At 49.2% G+C, this 15,432-nt stretch overlaps 6 protein-coding genes across 6 annotated transcripts; 3 read left to right on the plus strand and 3 right to left on the minus strand.

Annotated features, from left to right (window-relative positions):
* Positions 1-3,212: 3,212 nt before the first annotated feature.
* On the plus strand, positions 3,213-4,609 carry N7457_006630 (CCDC90 family protein; the record flags this gene model as incomplete). The annotated part of the gene is made up of 2 exons (XM_057177674.1): positions 3,213-4,374; positions 4,431-4,609. 2 exons carry the CDS (start codon positions 3,213-3,215, stop codon positions 4,607-4,609), a joined length of 1,341 nt encoding a protein of 446 aa, XP_057029418.1.
* A 686-nt stretch (positions 4,610-5,295) lies between these two features.
* N7457_006631 (uncharacterized protein) lies at positions 5,296-5,704 on the plus strand (the record flags this gene model as incomplete). Its single annotated transcript, XM_057177675.1, has 2 exons — positions 5,296-5,346; positions 5,435-5,704. The coding sequence occupies 2 exons, from the start codon at positions 5,296-5,298 to the stop codon at positions 5,702-5,704; spliced, it is 321 nt and encodes a 106-aa protein (XP_057029419.1).
* A 704-nt stretch (positions 5,705-6,408) lies between these two features.
* Positions 6,409-6,841, minus strand: N7457_006632 (serine palmitoyltransferase small subunit family protein; the record flags this gene model as incomplete). The annotated part of the gene is made up of 2 exons (XM_057177676.1): positions 6,409-6,656; positions 6,724-6,841. The coding sequence occupies 2 exons, from the start codon at positions 6,839-6,841 to the stop codon at positions 6,409-6,411; spliced, it is 366 nt and encodes a 121-aa protein (XP_057029420.1).
* Positions 6,842-7,931: 1,090 nt separating this feature from the next.
* Positions 7,932-8,568, plus strand: N7457_006633 (peptide chain release factor family protein; the record flags this gene model as incomplete). The annotated part of the gene is made up of 2 exons (XM_057177677.1): positions 7,932-8,105; positions 8,185-8,568. 2 exons carry the CDS (start codon positions 7,932-7,934, stop codon positions 8,566-8,568), a joined length of 558 nt encoding a protein of 185 aa, XP_057029421.1.
* A 276-nt stretch (positions 8,569-8,844) lies between these two features.
* Positions 8,845-12,173, minus strand: N7457_006634 (uncharacterized protein; the record flags this gene model as incomplete). Its single annotated transcript, XM_057177678.1, has 8 exons — positions 8,845-9,289; positions 9,344-9,523; positions 9,582-9,885; positions 9,945-10,027; positions 10,121-11,442; positions 11,500-11,670; positions 11,733-12,043; positions 12,113-12,173. 8 exons carry the CDS (start codon positions 12,171-12,173, stop codon positions 8,845-8,847), a joined length of 2,877 nt encoding a protein of 958 aa, XP_057029422.1.
* Positions 12,174-12,609: 436 nt separating this feature from the next.
* N7457_006635 (putative CTP synthase) lies at positions 12,610-14,657 on the minus strand (the record flags this gene model as incomplete). Its single annotated transcript, XM_057177679.1, has 6 exons — positions 12,610-13,824; positions 13,878-14,184; positions 14,256-14,321; positions 14,376-14,478; positions 14,540-14,572; positions 14,633-14,657. The coding sequence occupies 6 exons, from the start codon at positions 14,655-14,657 to the stop codon at positions 12,610-12,612; spliced, it is 1,749 nt and encodes a 582-aa protein (XP_057029423.1).
* Positions 14,658-15,432: the final 775 nt, after the last annotated feature.

Below are 15,432 nucleotides of genomic sequence, written 5' to 3' on the forward strand. Positions count from 1 at the left end.
ATCGGCCCTGGGAAGACTGCTGTCATTTGAGACGAATGAGTCCCCATCATTATACCCCACAAGATTATCTCGTACCCAGATCTTTAGCAAGCAGACTAGCAAATTGTACATATCGTGCAGTATGGTATAATCTTTCGAGTGATACCATCAAGGGTTGGTTCATCGTGGGTCGATCTACGCGGCATATAAGTGTTGATTTCAGCCACATCTCCTTCCAATGAACTGATAGTTATGGTCCAATTAGCTGCAATTTTCTAGTTGTAGGCCCACAAGAGACATAATCTTGACGAGTCCATGAGCGGGCGTGTCTAGGAGGAGTCACGACAGTGGGAAGTATTCGACGGATGGAAACGCCAAAATACACAGAAAATGCGGTATGAATAGAGAGGCTGAAGCTAAAAGCAGCACATGGTTTTATCTATAAAGAACCCCTACCTCTGATACGATGTGGAGTAGTTGTGGGTGGCTACTATGGTAGAGCATGCGTACATGGGTATTCCACTGGGCAGTCATAATAGACAGGGGTTGTGCTGGTATACTATAGGTAGAAAGGCATTCGGCATTGCTCTGATAGAAGGCATTGTCCGCAAGAAGATCCCGATGGATGATAGTGGGACTACCCGGAAATCAAGAGGCTTGCAGTCTTTGTTGGGGATGCTCTAAGTAGCTGGAGAGCATCGAGGCTCGTGTGGGCAGACTGGCGCTGGTCTTCAACAACGGAATTCGGCGAGATTGTTTCGGTAATCAACTCGGTGGAATCTGTTGACATGAAATGGGGGCCATCAAACAGTGAAAGCTCGACTGGATCAGTGCTAAAATGAGAGAGAGAGAGCAAAACCATGAGTGACTCTTGGGGCTTGGCATACTTCGCTCTTGACACAGACTTGGGATTTGACGGGAATACGGCGTGTGGTACTTGGCGTGGTTGGCCAAGCCAATATGGAGGAACTAGAAGTCGCAGACATGCTGAAGGGAGGCACACATGGTAGATATGCGCGACTGGACTAGGTGGTAAGCGATATGCAGCGTTGAGCGACGACTCGACGACGGTGTGTGCTGGATGCAAGCATCATGGGACGAGTAGACACTAGCTTCGGCGAACTGGTGAGCACTTCGTGATACTGTATATCACGCAGGTGCACATGACTGAGAATCAAGGCTCGCTGAGGAGATCGGGAGGGGTTGACTCTGTAGCGGGTGAAAGATATTTTGTTGATACCTCGACAATGGAAAGTGGTGACAGTATGTAGTTGAAGTTGTATGTCGAGGAAGATGATGTACGGAGGACGTTTGGTACATATCGACGGTGGTGATGGGATGTGCGATGCTCTAGGGAGTCTCCGAGCTTGAGCGCAAATCGAGAGCCTCTCGCTAGGCGTAGTACAATGGTGGCGTGGGATGTTTTGCCACCGGATGGCGTTGGTATGGCAATGGAGGCAAGTCCAAAGCCCCTCATCGGGACATACAACACAGACCCCAAGGAGATGAGCAGAAGATACGCCTGCAAGGTTCTCCGAAAGAAGCAAATGGGTCACATCGTAAAGTGGTATACGAATGGAGGCAACAATCGGGGTAGTCAACAAACGTACGCGTAGACGCACAAACTACGCGCATGGTCATAACAGACTTGGAAGGCAACGAAATGGGATAGTGGCGATACAAGATCCAGGTCTAGCGAGGAGTCAACTTCTTCTCCAAGTGCCCGGACAAGCCGTTCAAGTGATGAAAAAGGGGTCGCGTCGATCGGGGGCAGTGTAAGCCCGATGACACTGTGCAACGAGGCATGTGCAAGCACAGGGGCCAAGTCGCGAGGTCCAAAAATAGGAATAATCCAAGTGTTTCCAAGACGGAAACTTTCAGAGATTAAACTGAAAAGAACAGATACTACACTTGATCTAAGCCAATAGGCAAAGAGAGCTAAAGAAGAAAGAAAAGAGAGGAATATCTGGGGCGCGGACGCGTATATATATCCTTTAGACATCACGTGATTTAGCGCCCCACCGGCGGTGGGGGAACTGTGCCCGGCTCGGACCCCAATCCCAGCCCCAATGGTACCTTTTGTACGTGTTTACATACAAAAGGTACATACCGGATATCCCCACATATTTATCAACTTGGGGCCTTGGAAGCTTGCAGGCAGAAAGTGTATTCACATTCGTCTTTGAAATAAAAAAGAGCGTCGAATATAAACCCGTGGTCATGTTCATTCTAGTAGCTTTTGGAATGTCCTTGACTTGAGAATATATCCTACTATACTCCGTACGGTGTACTACTATCCAAATCATCATACGTGTCTTACGCTCACGATCGACCCCTAGGTTTTCCTTGACCGTCATAAACGCGCCGGATTTCTCTAACGAGCCGCAGCATATAGCACCATGTCTAGCTAGCTGCAACCGCATGGTATGGTCCTCAGTCATCCGATACCCCTTACTACGATCCTCGATCAACATTACTGCTACTCTTTCGATCCACCACCTTGCAGATATCGCCAAGCAACGCCCCCATTGCGTGGCCAGGCCGTTGCCCCCACCAAAATCGATACCCAGACGAATTCCCGTCTCCGGGCAGAGCCAGCATCAACCTACAGCGTTTGGGCCAGGAGTTATTGCAACCTCGCGGGTCAATTCTTTACCACGATGGATAGTTTGCGAGCCCGGCTAGCATGCCACTGACATTAGCAGGAGAATTTCTCATTGATGTTGTAACCCGACGTAGGCAAGCTAGAAGTCTACAACTGGGGTACAATGTGACAGATAGATCCCGCCTAAGGCTGAACGAACAGCTTTAGGCCCTAGGGTGTGGTTATCGCCGTTCCGTTCCTATACTCATATAGCTTTTGCTTCAATCTTTCTGTTTCGCAGTGCATCAGATATCTTCTAGCTAAAAACGGCCAGGAACATCAGTGTGAGACGCCCTAACCGAACCAAAGCATAATCTAATCACTCTTACTACCCAGAAGCAGCAGTTGCAGGCCGTATTCTTTATACGATGTGATGGACCCTGGTTAGTTCAAACATATGTGTCGGTAATGCTATACATTAGGAGATTCTAAAGTGTGTCTCTCCTGTCTACTCCGTACACTGATGTTACCCATGAAATCCCTCGGGCTAGGGCAAGTTGGAGCTTACTCAGCGCGTCTCCAGCTCGGAGTGACGTGGGTGATTCCCCGCGGGAAACAAAGTTAGCTTCTTCAAACACTGTTTACCACCATGGCCACCCCAAGGCTGCCTTTCCTGTATCCAAATTTGATGCGGGCAGTGCGGGCATGTGAGCCTAGTACATACCGCTCACTGCGATTCCCATACAATCCCACTCATCGCCTCCATACCAGTCGGCGGCGCGAGCGCGAAGCCTACCAGCGCCGTTATGGTCCAGCTGTCGAACCGAATACTCCTCCGCTGCGTCCGAAGGACGGCTCACTTGATCAGATTCAAGAGGCTCCAGAAAATGAAAACAAGGCTTTGAATGCCTCCGAACAGGAGGAAGCTTCGCCGGAAGAGTCACAGGCGGAAGCGACACCTGAGGAAAACCAGCAAGAACCCGCAACGACCGCCTCGTCGTCAACCCCGGCCCTAGATCAACAGGATGAAGCTGAAACACCGGAACACAAGCCCCCGACAGACCGTGAACCACACGAGGAGCAGACAGCGGAATTGGACGGTGCCGAACAGGAACCGGCCTCGGCTTCTCCGTCACCTCCTTCCGCAGGCCCATCGGAAGAAAGTACGGACACATCTTCGTTCACAAATCAAACTCCGTTCGATGACGTTCTTCATATGCCCTCACCGTCCGTCTACCTCACTCCAACCGGGGGACCTTCCTCGTCCGACGATCGCCCGCCACATTTATCGCCAGGGCGGTACGTGCACCATTTCGATACATACTCGCTGGTCCAGGATCTTTCCAAAGGAGGTTTCAGCAATGAACATTCTACAACAATCATGAAGGCTGTGCGGGGCATCCTACAGAACAACCTCGATTTGGCCAGGCAGAGCCTCACTTCTAAATCTGATGTCGAGAACGAGGAATACCTGTTCAAAGCAGCCTGCTCCGAGCTTCAGTCATCACTTCAGACCGCTCGAAACTCAGAAGTTCAGCATCAGCGCTCGTCACGCACACAACTGCAGCACGAAACGGATATCATCTCGCAGCGTCTCAGCCAGGAGCTTGCAGGCATGAGAGACGACATCAAGGGCATGTTCAATGATCACAAGATGACTACGCGAGAGCAGCAGCGCAGCATCGATACCTCGGTACAGGAGCTGAATTACAAGATCACTGTTTCGTTGAACAGTGATGGAAAGAGCGAGATCGAGGGCCTTCGATGGATCTTGACCAGACGCGCTGCTTCGACGGTTGCTATCTGTGCTTGTAAGTGTACCTTCTTCGTGTTACCTGTCTCTAACTTACTAATTTGTTACATATAGTCATGATCATTGTCTTCTTGAAGTACGCATCCACTCGCAAGGTCCACGAGCCCAAGAAAGTGGAGGCGGAGAAACCCACCGTCACAGAGACTGCTACAGAGACTCGTGTGGCCCAGGACCATGGCATCCAGATTGACGCTCCGTGCGCTGAGCCACACCTCGGCGAGTCTCTTGGCTAAGGTCTTGAACATAAGTCCTCGGTGCTTGACGCACCTACTACTTTTCATTCCCCCTGTCTTATAAACATTCACTGCACATTCTTTATTTTCCTTTGTCTCAGGGCTCATGTCACTATTCCCGAACATCCCCTTTTACACCCACTGTATCACCATTAAATAGACAAAAGCCGCAACTTTTACGGATATGTACAATACAATCAAATCATAACTTTGGAAACTACGACATTCAACCACATATCTATTCTTGTTTCTTTCTCCGGGAATAGAAATATGGCTTCAATTATATTCCCGCAAGATTGCTAATATTTGTCTTTATATACCATAGGTACATAGGCACCTCATCATTATCCTCCGATAGGTAATGAAGCCTTATATATAAGGCACGAAACGTTGATATATGCCTCAGGCAACAATTTCCACAAGGAGAGGTCACATGATATAATGGCATGGTGTACCTGTTTGTCCTGTTTGCGCAAATCCATGGATCCAATAATCAAGTCCGTGACTGGTCGATAGACTGTGGCACCACTCGGCGATTGAAGATCAACTTACACACTATCACTGCTCTTGTTCAACCGATATCCAGTTGATATTCCCAATTCCGCACATCCCGCCAACTTCACCGAATCCCAACGTACGGATTCCGCAGTACCCCGCAGAAAACAACAGCCTATCAAACTCTCACCATGTCGCAAATATTCCGCAAGTTGCAGGGCGGCAACCTCGAAGTCTTCAAGGTGCGTAACCGACGAGTCTGTTGAGACGACACAATTCACGCATGTCCCTTCGTTGCCGGTTCCATGGACTAACCCGAGTCCAATATAGTTCGGGATGTACGTCCTGTTCCCCATCGGCTGGATGTACTACTTCGGTACAAACCTCGACGACCGTTTCTCTACAAAGGGCTTCTGGCCTACCGCTGAGCAGTCGCATAAGATCCCGCTGGACAAGGAGGAGATTGACCAGGAATTGGCGCGGATGCGCATGGTGGATGTCGTAAAACGGGAACAGAGATTGGCGGCGGAGGCACGGGCACAAGCGCAGGCTGATGCGCTGGCACAATCACAGATCCAGGCGACGCAGACTCAGCAATGAAATTCTCGGGCTAGGACTATGATTGAGAACAGCCCGTGACATTGGCCTGGAGTGGGACATGCGCTTGTTGCCAATGCTCCCCGGAAAGGGAAGGATCTTGTGAAAGGAGCCGGCTATCCATGGAAATACCCTTCCTTCTCTCTTTTGCAGCGGTCATCATGACTGAGCATAAATTTGGCATCGCGCTGTGGAGTTACACATGCCGATTGAGGAGTTTCCTTGTACAACACTCTACTCTAGGCATCAAGGGCGTTTTGGCGTTTTCTTTTCGATGCTGCATTATTCAACATCATATGACTTTTTGATTCTACCATCTATATTCTGTGTATATCATTCAGATGGGAAAAGTGTGCAAATATTAAGTTCAATCGTGATCACGTTCCAATAATAACAGATTGATATCAATCGACCACAGAATTCTGCCAACTAAAAGGCAGATTTATAAACAGCGTGTGGCACAAAAGACTCAAGCAAAAAAATAAAATAAAAGACAAGAATTATTAATAATGTGATCCGCCGCGCTGCGACAATGCAAGTCATAGGGATGGATGCCCCCAAGTTCCCAGAATACAAGAACTCCAAACAAGCGCCGCCCAACAGGAAGAGTACATACGAGTAGTCCTTGAGGATACAAACATCACAAGGATCTCACTCTTGGGCAATAGAGAATGCAAATGCAACCATTATCGGCGTCGGGCTTTTATTCACAGTTCAGCCATCCGCTCGGTGGTGGTGGCAGCGGCGTTCTTTGCCGTCTCGTACACCATACCTCCGATTTGTGTGGCCACGCCATTTTCGCCAAACACCGAGCTAATCGACAAGCGACCTGAGCTGAACAGGCGCTCGCCAGCCCAGTAGTAGTAGAGGCGGCCGTAGATGGCGCGGAGATGGTCAGGGAGGTAAATGTAGGTTCCCATAGCGATCATGGCAAAAAGACCGAGAAGCAGTGTATCTATCAAGGGGGACAATGGTCAGTATGACATACTCAAAGTATTTCAGAAGTGGGAGGCGCGACGTACTGAAGATGAGCTTCTCGATGGGAGTAAGCATGTAGAGGGAGAAGGTCACCTCGTATTGATAAACCTTCAATCGCATCCAGCGGATGAGACTAGACACGGCCCAGATAATGATCTCCATTGTGGTGGGGTATTCGGAAGATTGTAGGATGTCCTGATCTTTCCCTCTTGCGGTCTGCAGCACTGTCCAATTTTTTCTCCTCTTGACCAAGTGGCCCCGTGGACCAATGCAGGGAAAAGATTCGGAGCAGAAATTGGCTCAGCTTCGGTGCACTCTATGTATGCCTGGCTGAATAGAGATGTTGCGGAGAGATGGGCGGCGATGTTCCAGATCGACTCTTCTTGGGAAAATGGTGAGGAAGTGAGGTCACCGAAGGTCGCGGGGGCGTGGGAGATTCAGAGAATTGCCGTTATGGTCGAGATTTTGAATCGAGGCGTTGCGGTGGGTTGGCTGGAAGAATAAGAGAAGAGGGCGGACACGAATAGCGAAGCTGGAGAACCGCAAAACCCTTCCCCTTTCCTTTTTTGCCGCGGCGTTTGTACCTAGTACACAAGGTTCCCACTATACTCCGCTTGAAACCCAAGTACCCGGTACTTCATAATTTGAGATATGCAGATTTTGTGCAGTGCGGAAATCATAACAGCGATATAGCTTCCCACACATCCTACTTACACATGTAATGCCTACAGATATATCTTCCTTTCATAGCCAACTGATCCTCTTGTCGGGTCTTCATGCACCTGAATGCCTCGTTTTGCAGGCAGCAAGCTCTGGATACAGCTCGAGGCCCCTTTTGCTACCTACCTGCTATAAGCGGATTTAAGCTGCATAGGCGATACCTAAAAATATACTTGGAACGTGGTGTTGGGGCAAATAATCGCCAAAGCAACTACCTATCCTAATCATTCCACATACATTATGTACATATATGTACTATGCAATAGCTATTTGTATATCTGAGGCCGCTCGGCAAGCCGACAAAGTACCTAGTAACCATCAACACTTCGAATCAGCCGGTCATTACCCTATCGAATGGATTGAAACGTCTATGTATATAATGTGCTCTGTTCATAGGTTTTGTCTCATCGAATTCACACGCCAAAGGAGCAGAATAACATCAAGCGACCATACTGCAGCTTATCTTATCAGCAAACCTCGGTCGACGCAATAACCTCAACCGTCCGCAAACCACAACGCCAGCAGCAACATCATGCTTCCTAGCCTTCGCTGGTGGACGAAGTCCCGGGTACTAGCGGCACCCGTTCGTCTTTTCAGCCAATCCCCCATTGTCCCTGCCAAACCCCTCCCTCCGCGTCTCAAAATCAACGATGCCGACATATCAATATCCTACCTAAAAGGCACCGGGCCTGGCGGACAGAAGATTGTACGTCCCTCTTTCACTCTCTTCGATCTTCTGCATGGCTCGCAGCTCCAGATCCAAGTTTAAACCTAACTTAATCCAGAACAAAACCAACTCGGCCGTTCAAATTATCCACAAGCCAAGCGGGGTGGTAGTAAAATGTCAAGCGACGCGCTCCCAATCGCAGAATGCGAAGATCGCGCGCTCGCTGTTGGCGGATAGAGTTGAAGCGCAGGCAAAGGGGGATCAAAGCCGGGTTGCAATCAAAGCCGCGGCGGCGCGCAAGAAGAAGGCTAGTAAGTTGAAGAAGACGAGGAGGAAGTATCGGGAGCTTGCAGAGGGGGCAAAGGAGGGACAAGTTGAAGAAGAGGAGGATGAGATTGAAATTATCTGGGACGAAGATGTAAAACCGGATGAAACCCTGGAAGCTAAATCAGAGGTTGCGGATGAGTCTACATCTTCTGAACAGAGTGGAAAGAGTGTATGATATAAAGTTGATCCTTGTGATTTTGTATACTAGGTCTACTAGATCGATGTTCGAGCGTTGGCTTCGGGAAATCTACATTTCCATCTGTCTTCTCTAAATGGAAAATCAAACAAACATTTATTTCATAGATCTAGGGTCTCATTGCAACATGCATAGTGTGTAGTAAGGGGAATGAGGGAAAAGTTGCGCTGCTGTGGAACGTATAGCAAACGCCCGAAGGTTGAACTTTTTGTTTTCGGTTGCTTGAAAAGAAATTGGGTCGTGGCAACCCCAAAATTAAGAGATATAGCTTGCGAACACAGTCTTCGTCTCGGCGTCAAGACGCTCCTGGGCAAACTGTGACACACGGCCACTCTGCTTCTTATCAGCATCTTTCAGGTATGTCTTCACCCAAACCTTGAGGTCGGCACCAGTCTCAGGCCATGGATCCTTCTGCTGAGCACGGATGGTGTTCAGAGCAGTAAAGCCAACACCGAAAGACATGTCCTCGACATCAGCTTCAACAATAACGTCTGTGGTGGTAGGCAGCGGGGGGAGCTCGAGGAGCTTAAGCAAGGCTGTGCAGGTGAATCCCCATCCCTTCTGACTGTAGCGAGTGGCAAACGCCTGCGAATTGGCAAGGGTCTTGGTGAAGGAAATTATAGCGGTCTTGCGATCCAAAGGCCGGGCAAGTTTCTGGGTTTCAGGTAGGATAACATTGATGTAGATGGGGGCAAAAAGTCTAATGATTAATTAGCACATCAGCAAGATAGATGATATAGGTGACGACACATACCCATCCTGGACCTCGTCGGTGACCTGGACGATGAAGTCGGCACTGTAGCCCTTGTCGTCCTGAGCCGAGAGGAAGTGGAAGAAGCGAACAAAGCGGAGAGTCAGGTTCTCTGTCTTGGAGTTTTGCAGCCGCTGAAGGATAATCTGCATGATCATCTTGAAGTAGTTTTGAAGGGCAGTTCTAGCGAGAGAAGAGTTAGTTAGCCGTCGGTAGTATGCTTTGATGATGGGAAACGTACGGTGGGAAATTAGCAACAACGGTTTCCAGGAGGTCAAACCCAAAGCTCTCGTTGGCCTTGGTGGAAACCAGCTTCTGGAAAATACCAAGAATGGGCTCGATCTGGTTATGCTCTGCAATGTACTGCGAACCACGAGGAATGATCGAGGAAAGTAGCCGGACCAAGGCAGGAATATTGCCCTTCGAGTCCCACATGACAGGCATCAGGATAGGGCCAATAAGCTCCTGGTAATAGGTTGGGAGGGTGGCGGATGGGTTTGCCTCAAGCAGCGCCGCGAAGAGTTGGAAAACGTAGGGAATGAATTCTGAGCATTGTCAGTACGGTACAGTACTCACGAAAATGGATTCCTTTGATTTCACTCACCCTGCACGTCATTCTGGAGGATACCAGCGAAAGGCGCGTAAAGAGCCTGCTCGAGCTTGTCTGGGTTGGCGGGAGCAGCGTACCTATTATTGAAGTTAGTTTCTAACACCCAGAAAGAAGGGGGGGGGGGGGAAGACAAGGAAAGAAAGAAATCAAAACAGGAGTGAGTAACATACCGGATGAAGGCGCCCATGGCTTCGAAGTGGAAGTAGTAGAATCGGGGATTACTCGGGTTCCCGCTGATGATCTGGGTGATGGTGATGAAACGCTGGAGCACGACATCAGTGAAAGGCACAACACCCTCCTTGATCACAACCAAAACACGCATCACGCAACGCATCAAGAACTCGTTCTCTTGCACCTTTTCAGGGGCTGGATCCCGCTGGATCAACTGGAAGATATGTTCCAACAGGTCCTTAGCAAGCGGTGTGATTTCGCTGGAGGGAATAACTGGCTGTCCCTGGCTGTCACTCAAGAAAAGTACTCGTTCCAAAGCAATTGCAGCGTAAGTGTAGACAACAAAGTTAGATGATGCCAGGTGCTTTACCAGCACGGGGAGAACCTGTTGCCACTGTTCCTTGGTGATGATACTGCGGAAAGTATACAGATACTTGATGGCGTCGACCTTCAGAATAGGGTGAACGCCATCCTCATTGATCAGATCTGCGGCGAGATTCTGCTGGAAGTAATCCGTGATACTAACCAACTGGTTGGTAGCAGTGACACCGTGCGAGGAGGTAGCAGTACCTTTGGCGGCAATGGCAGAGTAAAGATAAGTCGCGGTGTCCTTGGCTCTCCAGTTGGAGGAATCCTTAGCATACTCGGCCAGATAGTGCTGGGTATACTTCAGAACAACTCCAGTAACAGACTCCTCGAATTTCTCTGCCAGCTTGCGGAGGAAATCGGTGGCAGCTCGGCGCCTGGTCTCGCTGTCAGACCCTTCCAAGTCCCGTCGAATGAATTCAATTGGCTCATCCTCAAAGAGTTCCTCATCGGACTCGCGAAGGCTCACATTCGGCAGGATGACCTTTTCAACAATTTGACCCAAAACTTCCTCTGCCTGGAAAGCAGCAGCATGCTCGGGCATGCCTGCGACAGACGTCAAGAAGTGCAGTGCTCGGCTGACCAAAATATCATACTTGGTCTCCTGGCCGATAGTGGTAAGGAAATTCCACGAGCTCTGAATGAACTGCTCGACATGAGGATGGAACGCATCCATGTACTTCTGCACATAGAGAGTCAGAGCCTCAAAGATTCCGGCCCGAACGTATTCCAACAGACCGGCTTCCGTCTCATCATCGGTGTGTAGCAATTGGTTATCGTAAGTCAGATATTTGAGGAAAATTGAGGCGATCGCAGCGATATTGTCCTCAAACATGGGGGGGAGATCGTGGCAGGAGAGATCGTAAAACAGCTTGACCATCAGATTAAGCTGGGTGAAACCCTGCGCTAGGTTCTCTTTGTTGGTCTTGTTTTGTTCAAGATAGTTGTCCAGTGCCTAGGAAGTGTTAGCTTCTAAGTCGCTCAAGGAAATCGGGCAGAATATTTCAGGTACCTCAAAAAGGGCCAGGAACGGAGTACCGAATTTGCTAAGGACATGGTTGATCTCGGTGTAAAGTGCATCAGACTGGAACAAAGGCTTCCATCTCTTGAAAATGGAGTGTGCGACTTGCAACACGCCAATATTAACGGTAGGGTTGGCCGGTGACAGCTTGGAAACAAGGTCCTAGAAAAAAACAAACGAATGGTCAGTAGAGGCATTAGAACAGTTTCCGGGTCGCAACTTACATCAACCAAGGTATCCCATCGCTCCCAGAAATCACTGTCGGCGATCACACTGACAGCCTCACCCAACTGACTCTGGATACCAGGAGGAACCGAGATCATCAAGGAGATCAGTTCGCGCTTCAGAGTCACAACCTCTTCCTCCTGCAGCTTGTAGTTTCCATCCTCGTCCGTCCAGTTCCGCTTGATGAAATTCTTAAAGCATAGAGCACTAGCGAGGCGTGTGTTGTAAGGCGTAGCCTCCGATGCAGTAATATGAAGAAGCTGTAGTGAGAAACCGGGCTTCTGTTCTTCCTGACGAAGGGTAATCTCGGCTGAAATGGAAAAACCCGCATCAGTCAAAACTATTTTTGACTTTCAGGAGTAGAGTCTCTTAGACTTACCGGCCTTATTCTGCCTGGGATCCAAGCTTGCCTCTAGCAGAGCTCCAAGACCCTCCGCCATCTTGTTACGTGGGGTATCAACACGAGTGAGGGGGATAGATGAGAAAATGGCAAGAGAAAGAAACTTGAAAGGGAAAAAATGAAAGGCAAGTATAAGTGGAATGTCAAAGGAAAGTAGGAGGGTTGACAATCAAAGAAGAAAAAAGATCAAAGATCCTATGCTCAAAGATAATGCGAACGATCGATAATTGTAACAGCCCACATAAACACTGCCAATGCACTAGTCCCAATGTGGCTAGCACGTCACATGCTTGAGCCTCCTTATGCCTCAGGCAGAAAGTTTCATACTCGAAATAAGAACCTCGATACGGAGTACAAAGAGGATCTATCACTAAACAATAATATAATATGGATTGTTTTATTTAATTCTCTATAATCATATGCTTTTCGTGACAAATACAAACTCCTATGGAACCATCGATTGGAACCACCAATGCTTAGACGACAATCTTGCTGACCCCGTTAGCCAACTCCATCTCCTTCGCCTGAGTTGAGGCCTGAACCTGGTCGAAGCAACCGGCCGCAGCGGAGACGAATCCGAGGAATGGCTTGCTGGGTGCAAGCACACGAGAGATATACTCAGGGTGGAACTGGACACCCACATACCAGGGGTGGTCCTTGAGCTCGACGATCTCCATGCGCTCACCCTGATCATCCTTACCGATGAAGTGAAGACCAGCGCTCTGGAGCTGGTCAATGTACTCAGGATTAACTTCATAGCGGTGGCGGTGACGCTCATCGATAGAAGTGCGGTCCAATCCGTAGAGGGAGCGGAGCTTGGACCATTCAGTGTTCTCCTGGAAGAGAGTAGGGCGAGAGCCAAGACGCATAGTACCACCAAGGTTCACCTGATCGATTTCAGGCATGTAGACCACGATCGGGTGAGAGGTGCGCTCGTCAAGTTCGACCGAGTTGGCACCCTCAAGGCCACAGACATTACGGGCATATTCAATAACAGCAATTTGCATACCCAGGCAAATACCAAGATAAGGCTTGTTCTTGGTACGAGCGTGGTGGGCAGCGCGCATCATTCCGAGGGTACCTCTGGTGCCGAAGCCTCCTGGAACCAAGATTCCATTGGCAGTGTGAACATCATACCACGCCTTGTGGTATTCCTTGGAGTTGGTCTCCTCCCATTCGGGTTCAAGGTGAGAGGCATCGACCCAGATAATGTTGAGCTTTCGGCGGGAAGCCATAGCCGCGTGCTCCAGCGACTTGATGACAGACAGGTACGAGTCGTGGAGACTGACGTACTTGCCAACGAGAGCAATGTTGACAGTCTCGAAGGTGTGCTCCTGGGCAGTTGTAAGGGTCTTCCACTGTTTCCAAGTGGACTGACCCTTGGTCAATTGGGCCTCGGAGATGTATACCTTCTTCATGTTGAGAAGGTCGCCCAGAACTCCAAGGAAACCCTGCTGCTCGAGAAGCAGAGGAACGTGGTAAGTGGAGCTAACATTGTGCACACCAATCACCTGCTCTGGCTCAACCTGGCAGAACATAGCGATCTTATCGGTGGTGGCCTTGTCAAGGGGCTTCTCGCAACGGCATGCAATGAGATCCGGGCTCATACCAGCTGAGCGAGCGTCCCGAATAGCCTGCTGAGTGGGCTTAGTCTTCAATTCGTCGTGAATGACAGGAACCAGAGAAACGTGCTATAAAGGAGTTAGTATTGTCTAGAGTCTGATAATCATCAGGACGAACTTACGATCTGGACAAAGTTGTCCTTGCCAGCCCGGCGACGCAGCTGACGCAGAGCCTCAACGAAAGGAGCACTTTCAATGTCCCCAAGTGTGCCACCCAGCTCGATAACACACACATCGGGCTCCTCGTTCGTGTCGTCGGCGGGGGTTCTAGCCACACGCTCGATCCATTCCTGGATGGCGTCTGTCAAGTGAGGCACGATTTGGACAGTACGTCCAAGGTAATCACCGCGGCGCTCCTTCTCGATCACATGCTTGTAGACCTTTCCGGTTGTGATGTTGTTATCTCTTCCCAGGGTAACTCCAAGGTACCTGCAACGCACAAGATCCATGAGATTCTGATTTTTCAAGCTTTATCAAACCCCATGAAAAAGGAAACGTACCGCTCGTAGTTACCGAGATCGAGATCCGCTTCACCACCGTCGTTCAACACGAACACCTCTCCGTGCCTAGGAAACGATAATCAGGGCCAGCTCAGGAAGGAAGACTGATATATCACATACTCGGTGGGAGCCATAGTTCCCGCATCGACATTCATATAAGGGTCGATCTTGATCGAGGTGACTCGGGCACCCTGAGTCTTCAGCAGCAAACCGGTACTCGAGGCTGGAGAAAGCATTAGACTGAGCGGACTTTTTCTTCGCTATTTCGGTTCAGATAGGTGTACCAATTACGCCCTTCCCGATGCCACTGATGACACCTGTCATAGATGAGTCAGTTACTACTATTTTTTCAACAGAGAGCGGTTCAGAATACATACCTCCAGAAACAACGACGTACTTCATCCTGGCGACGATGGGGATGAAACAGACAACCAAGACAAGATATGTGAAATTTGAGATTGAATTAAAAAAAGAGCCACCAGTATAAACAAATTCCCTTGAAATAGAAAGAAATGTAGGGTGCCGTACCTGGCTTCTGCCAAGGGGGAAGAAAGAATGGAAATAATTTTTGAAGCTGTAAAATCGCCTTTCCGTGGTCACCGCCCCCCACTTTGATTGACTTTTCTGCCCTCCCGATAAACTCATCAGTCATGTGATTTGAACGATATCAGCAGGGCAGAGAGAAGAGGCAGGCTTGAAACGTGTGTATACTATGTGGGAAGAACCTGGCTCAAAAATATCACGTGTCAACTACTTCTATACATCTCTGCATGTAGCCATAGCTTAAATCACTTAGCATCACACGTAGGAGCAAGTAGTAATATGGCTAAACTTTGATACGCCCTCACCGCCCTATCTGCCGATCCATACTGGGCGGTGTGTGACATCAGGACTAAGTACATCAGGTGATTGGGCTGGAATATCTTCATCTCCGGTGCATGATTGATAACCCCCTCAGCCCACATCACATCACTTGCTTGTTGTCTCATTGACCCAGCGGGCTACTGGCTTCATTCATATACATCCTTCTACCTGGTGATTCCAGGCCAATTCACTATCCGCTACCGACCAGTGTCGTTTGGTGTGCTCATATTGATCACCAGTTACACTTTGTCGCAGCTTGCTAGGCATTTGTTCTGTCCCTGCATGTACATTTTCGTACCATAGCAGCTTTCTA

Source organism: Penicillium paradoxum, assembly GCF_028828445.1.
Source record: "Penicillium paradoxum strain IBT 22861 chromosome Unknown utg000006l_segment0_segment0, whole genome shotgun sequence".
NCBI classification, from domain to species: domain Eukaryota; kingdom Fungi; phylum Ascomycota; class Eurotiomycetes; order Eurotiales; family Aspergillaceae; genus Penicillium; species Penicillium paradoxum.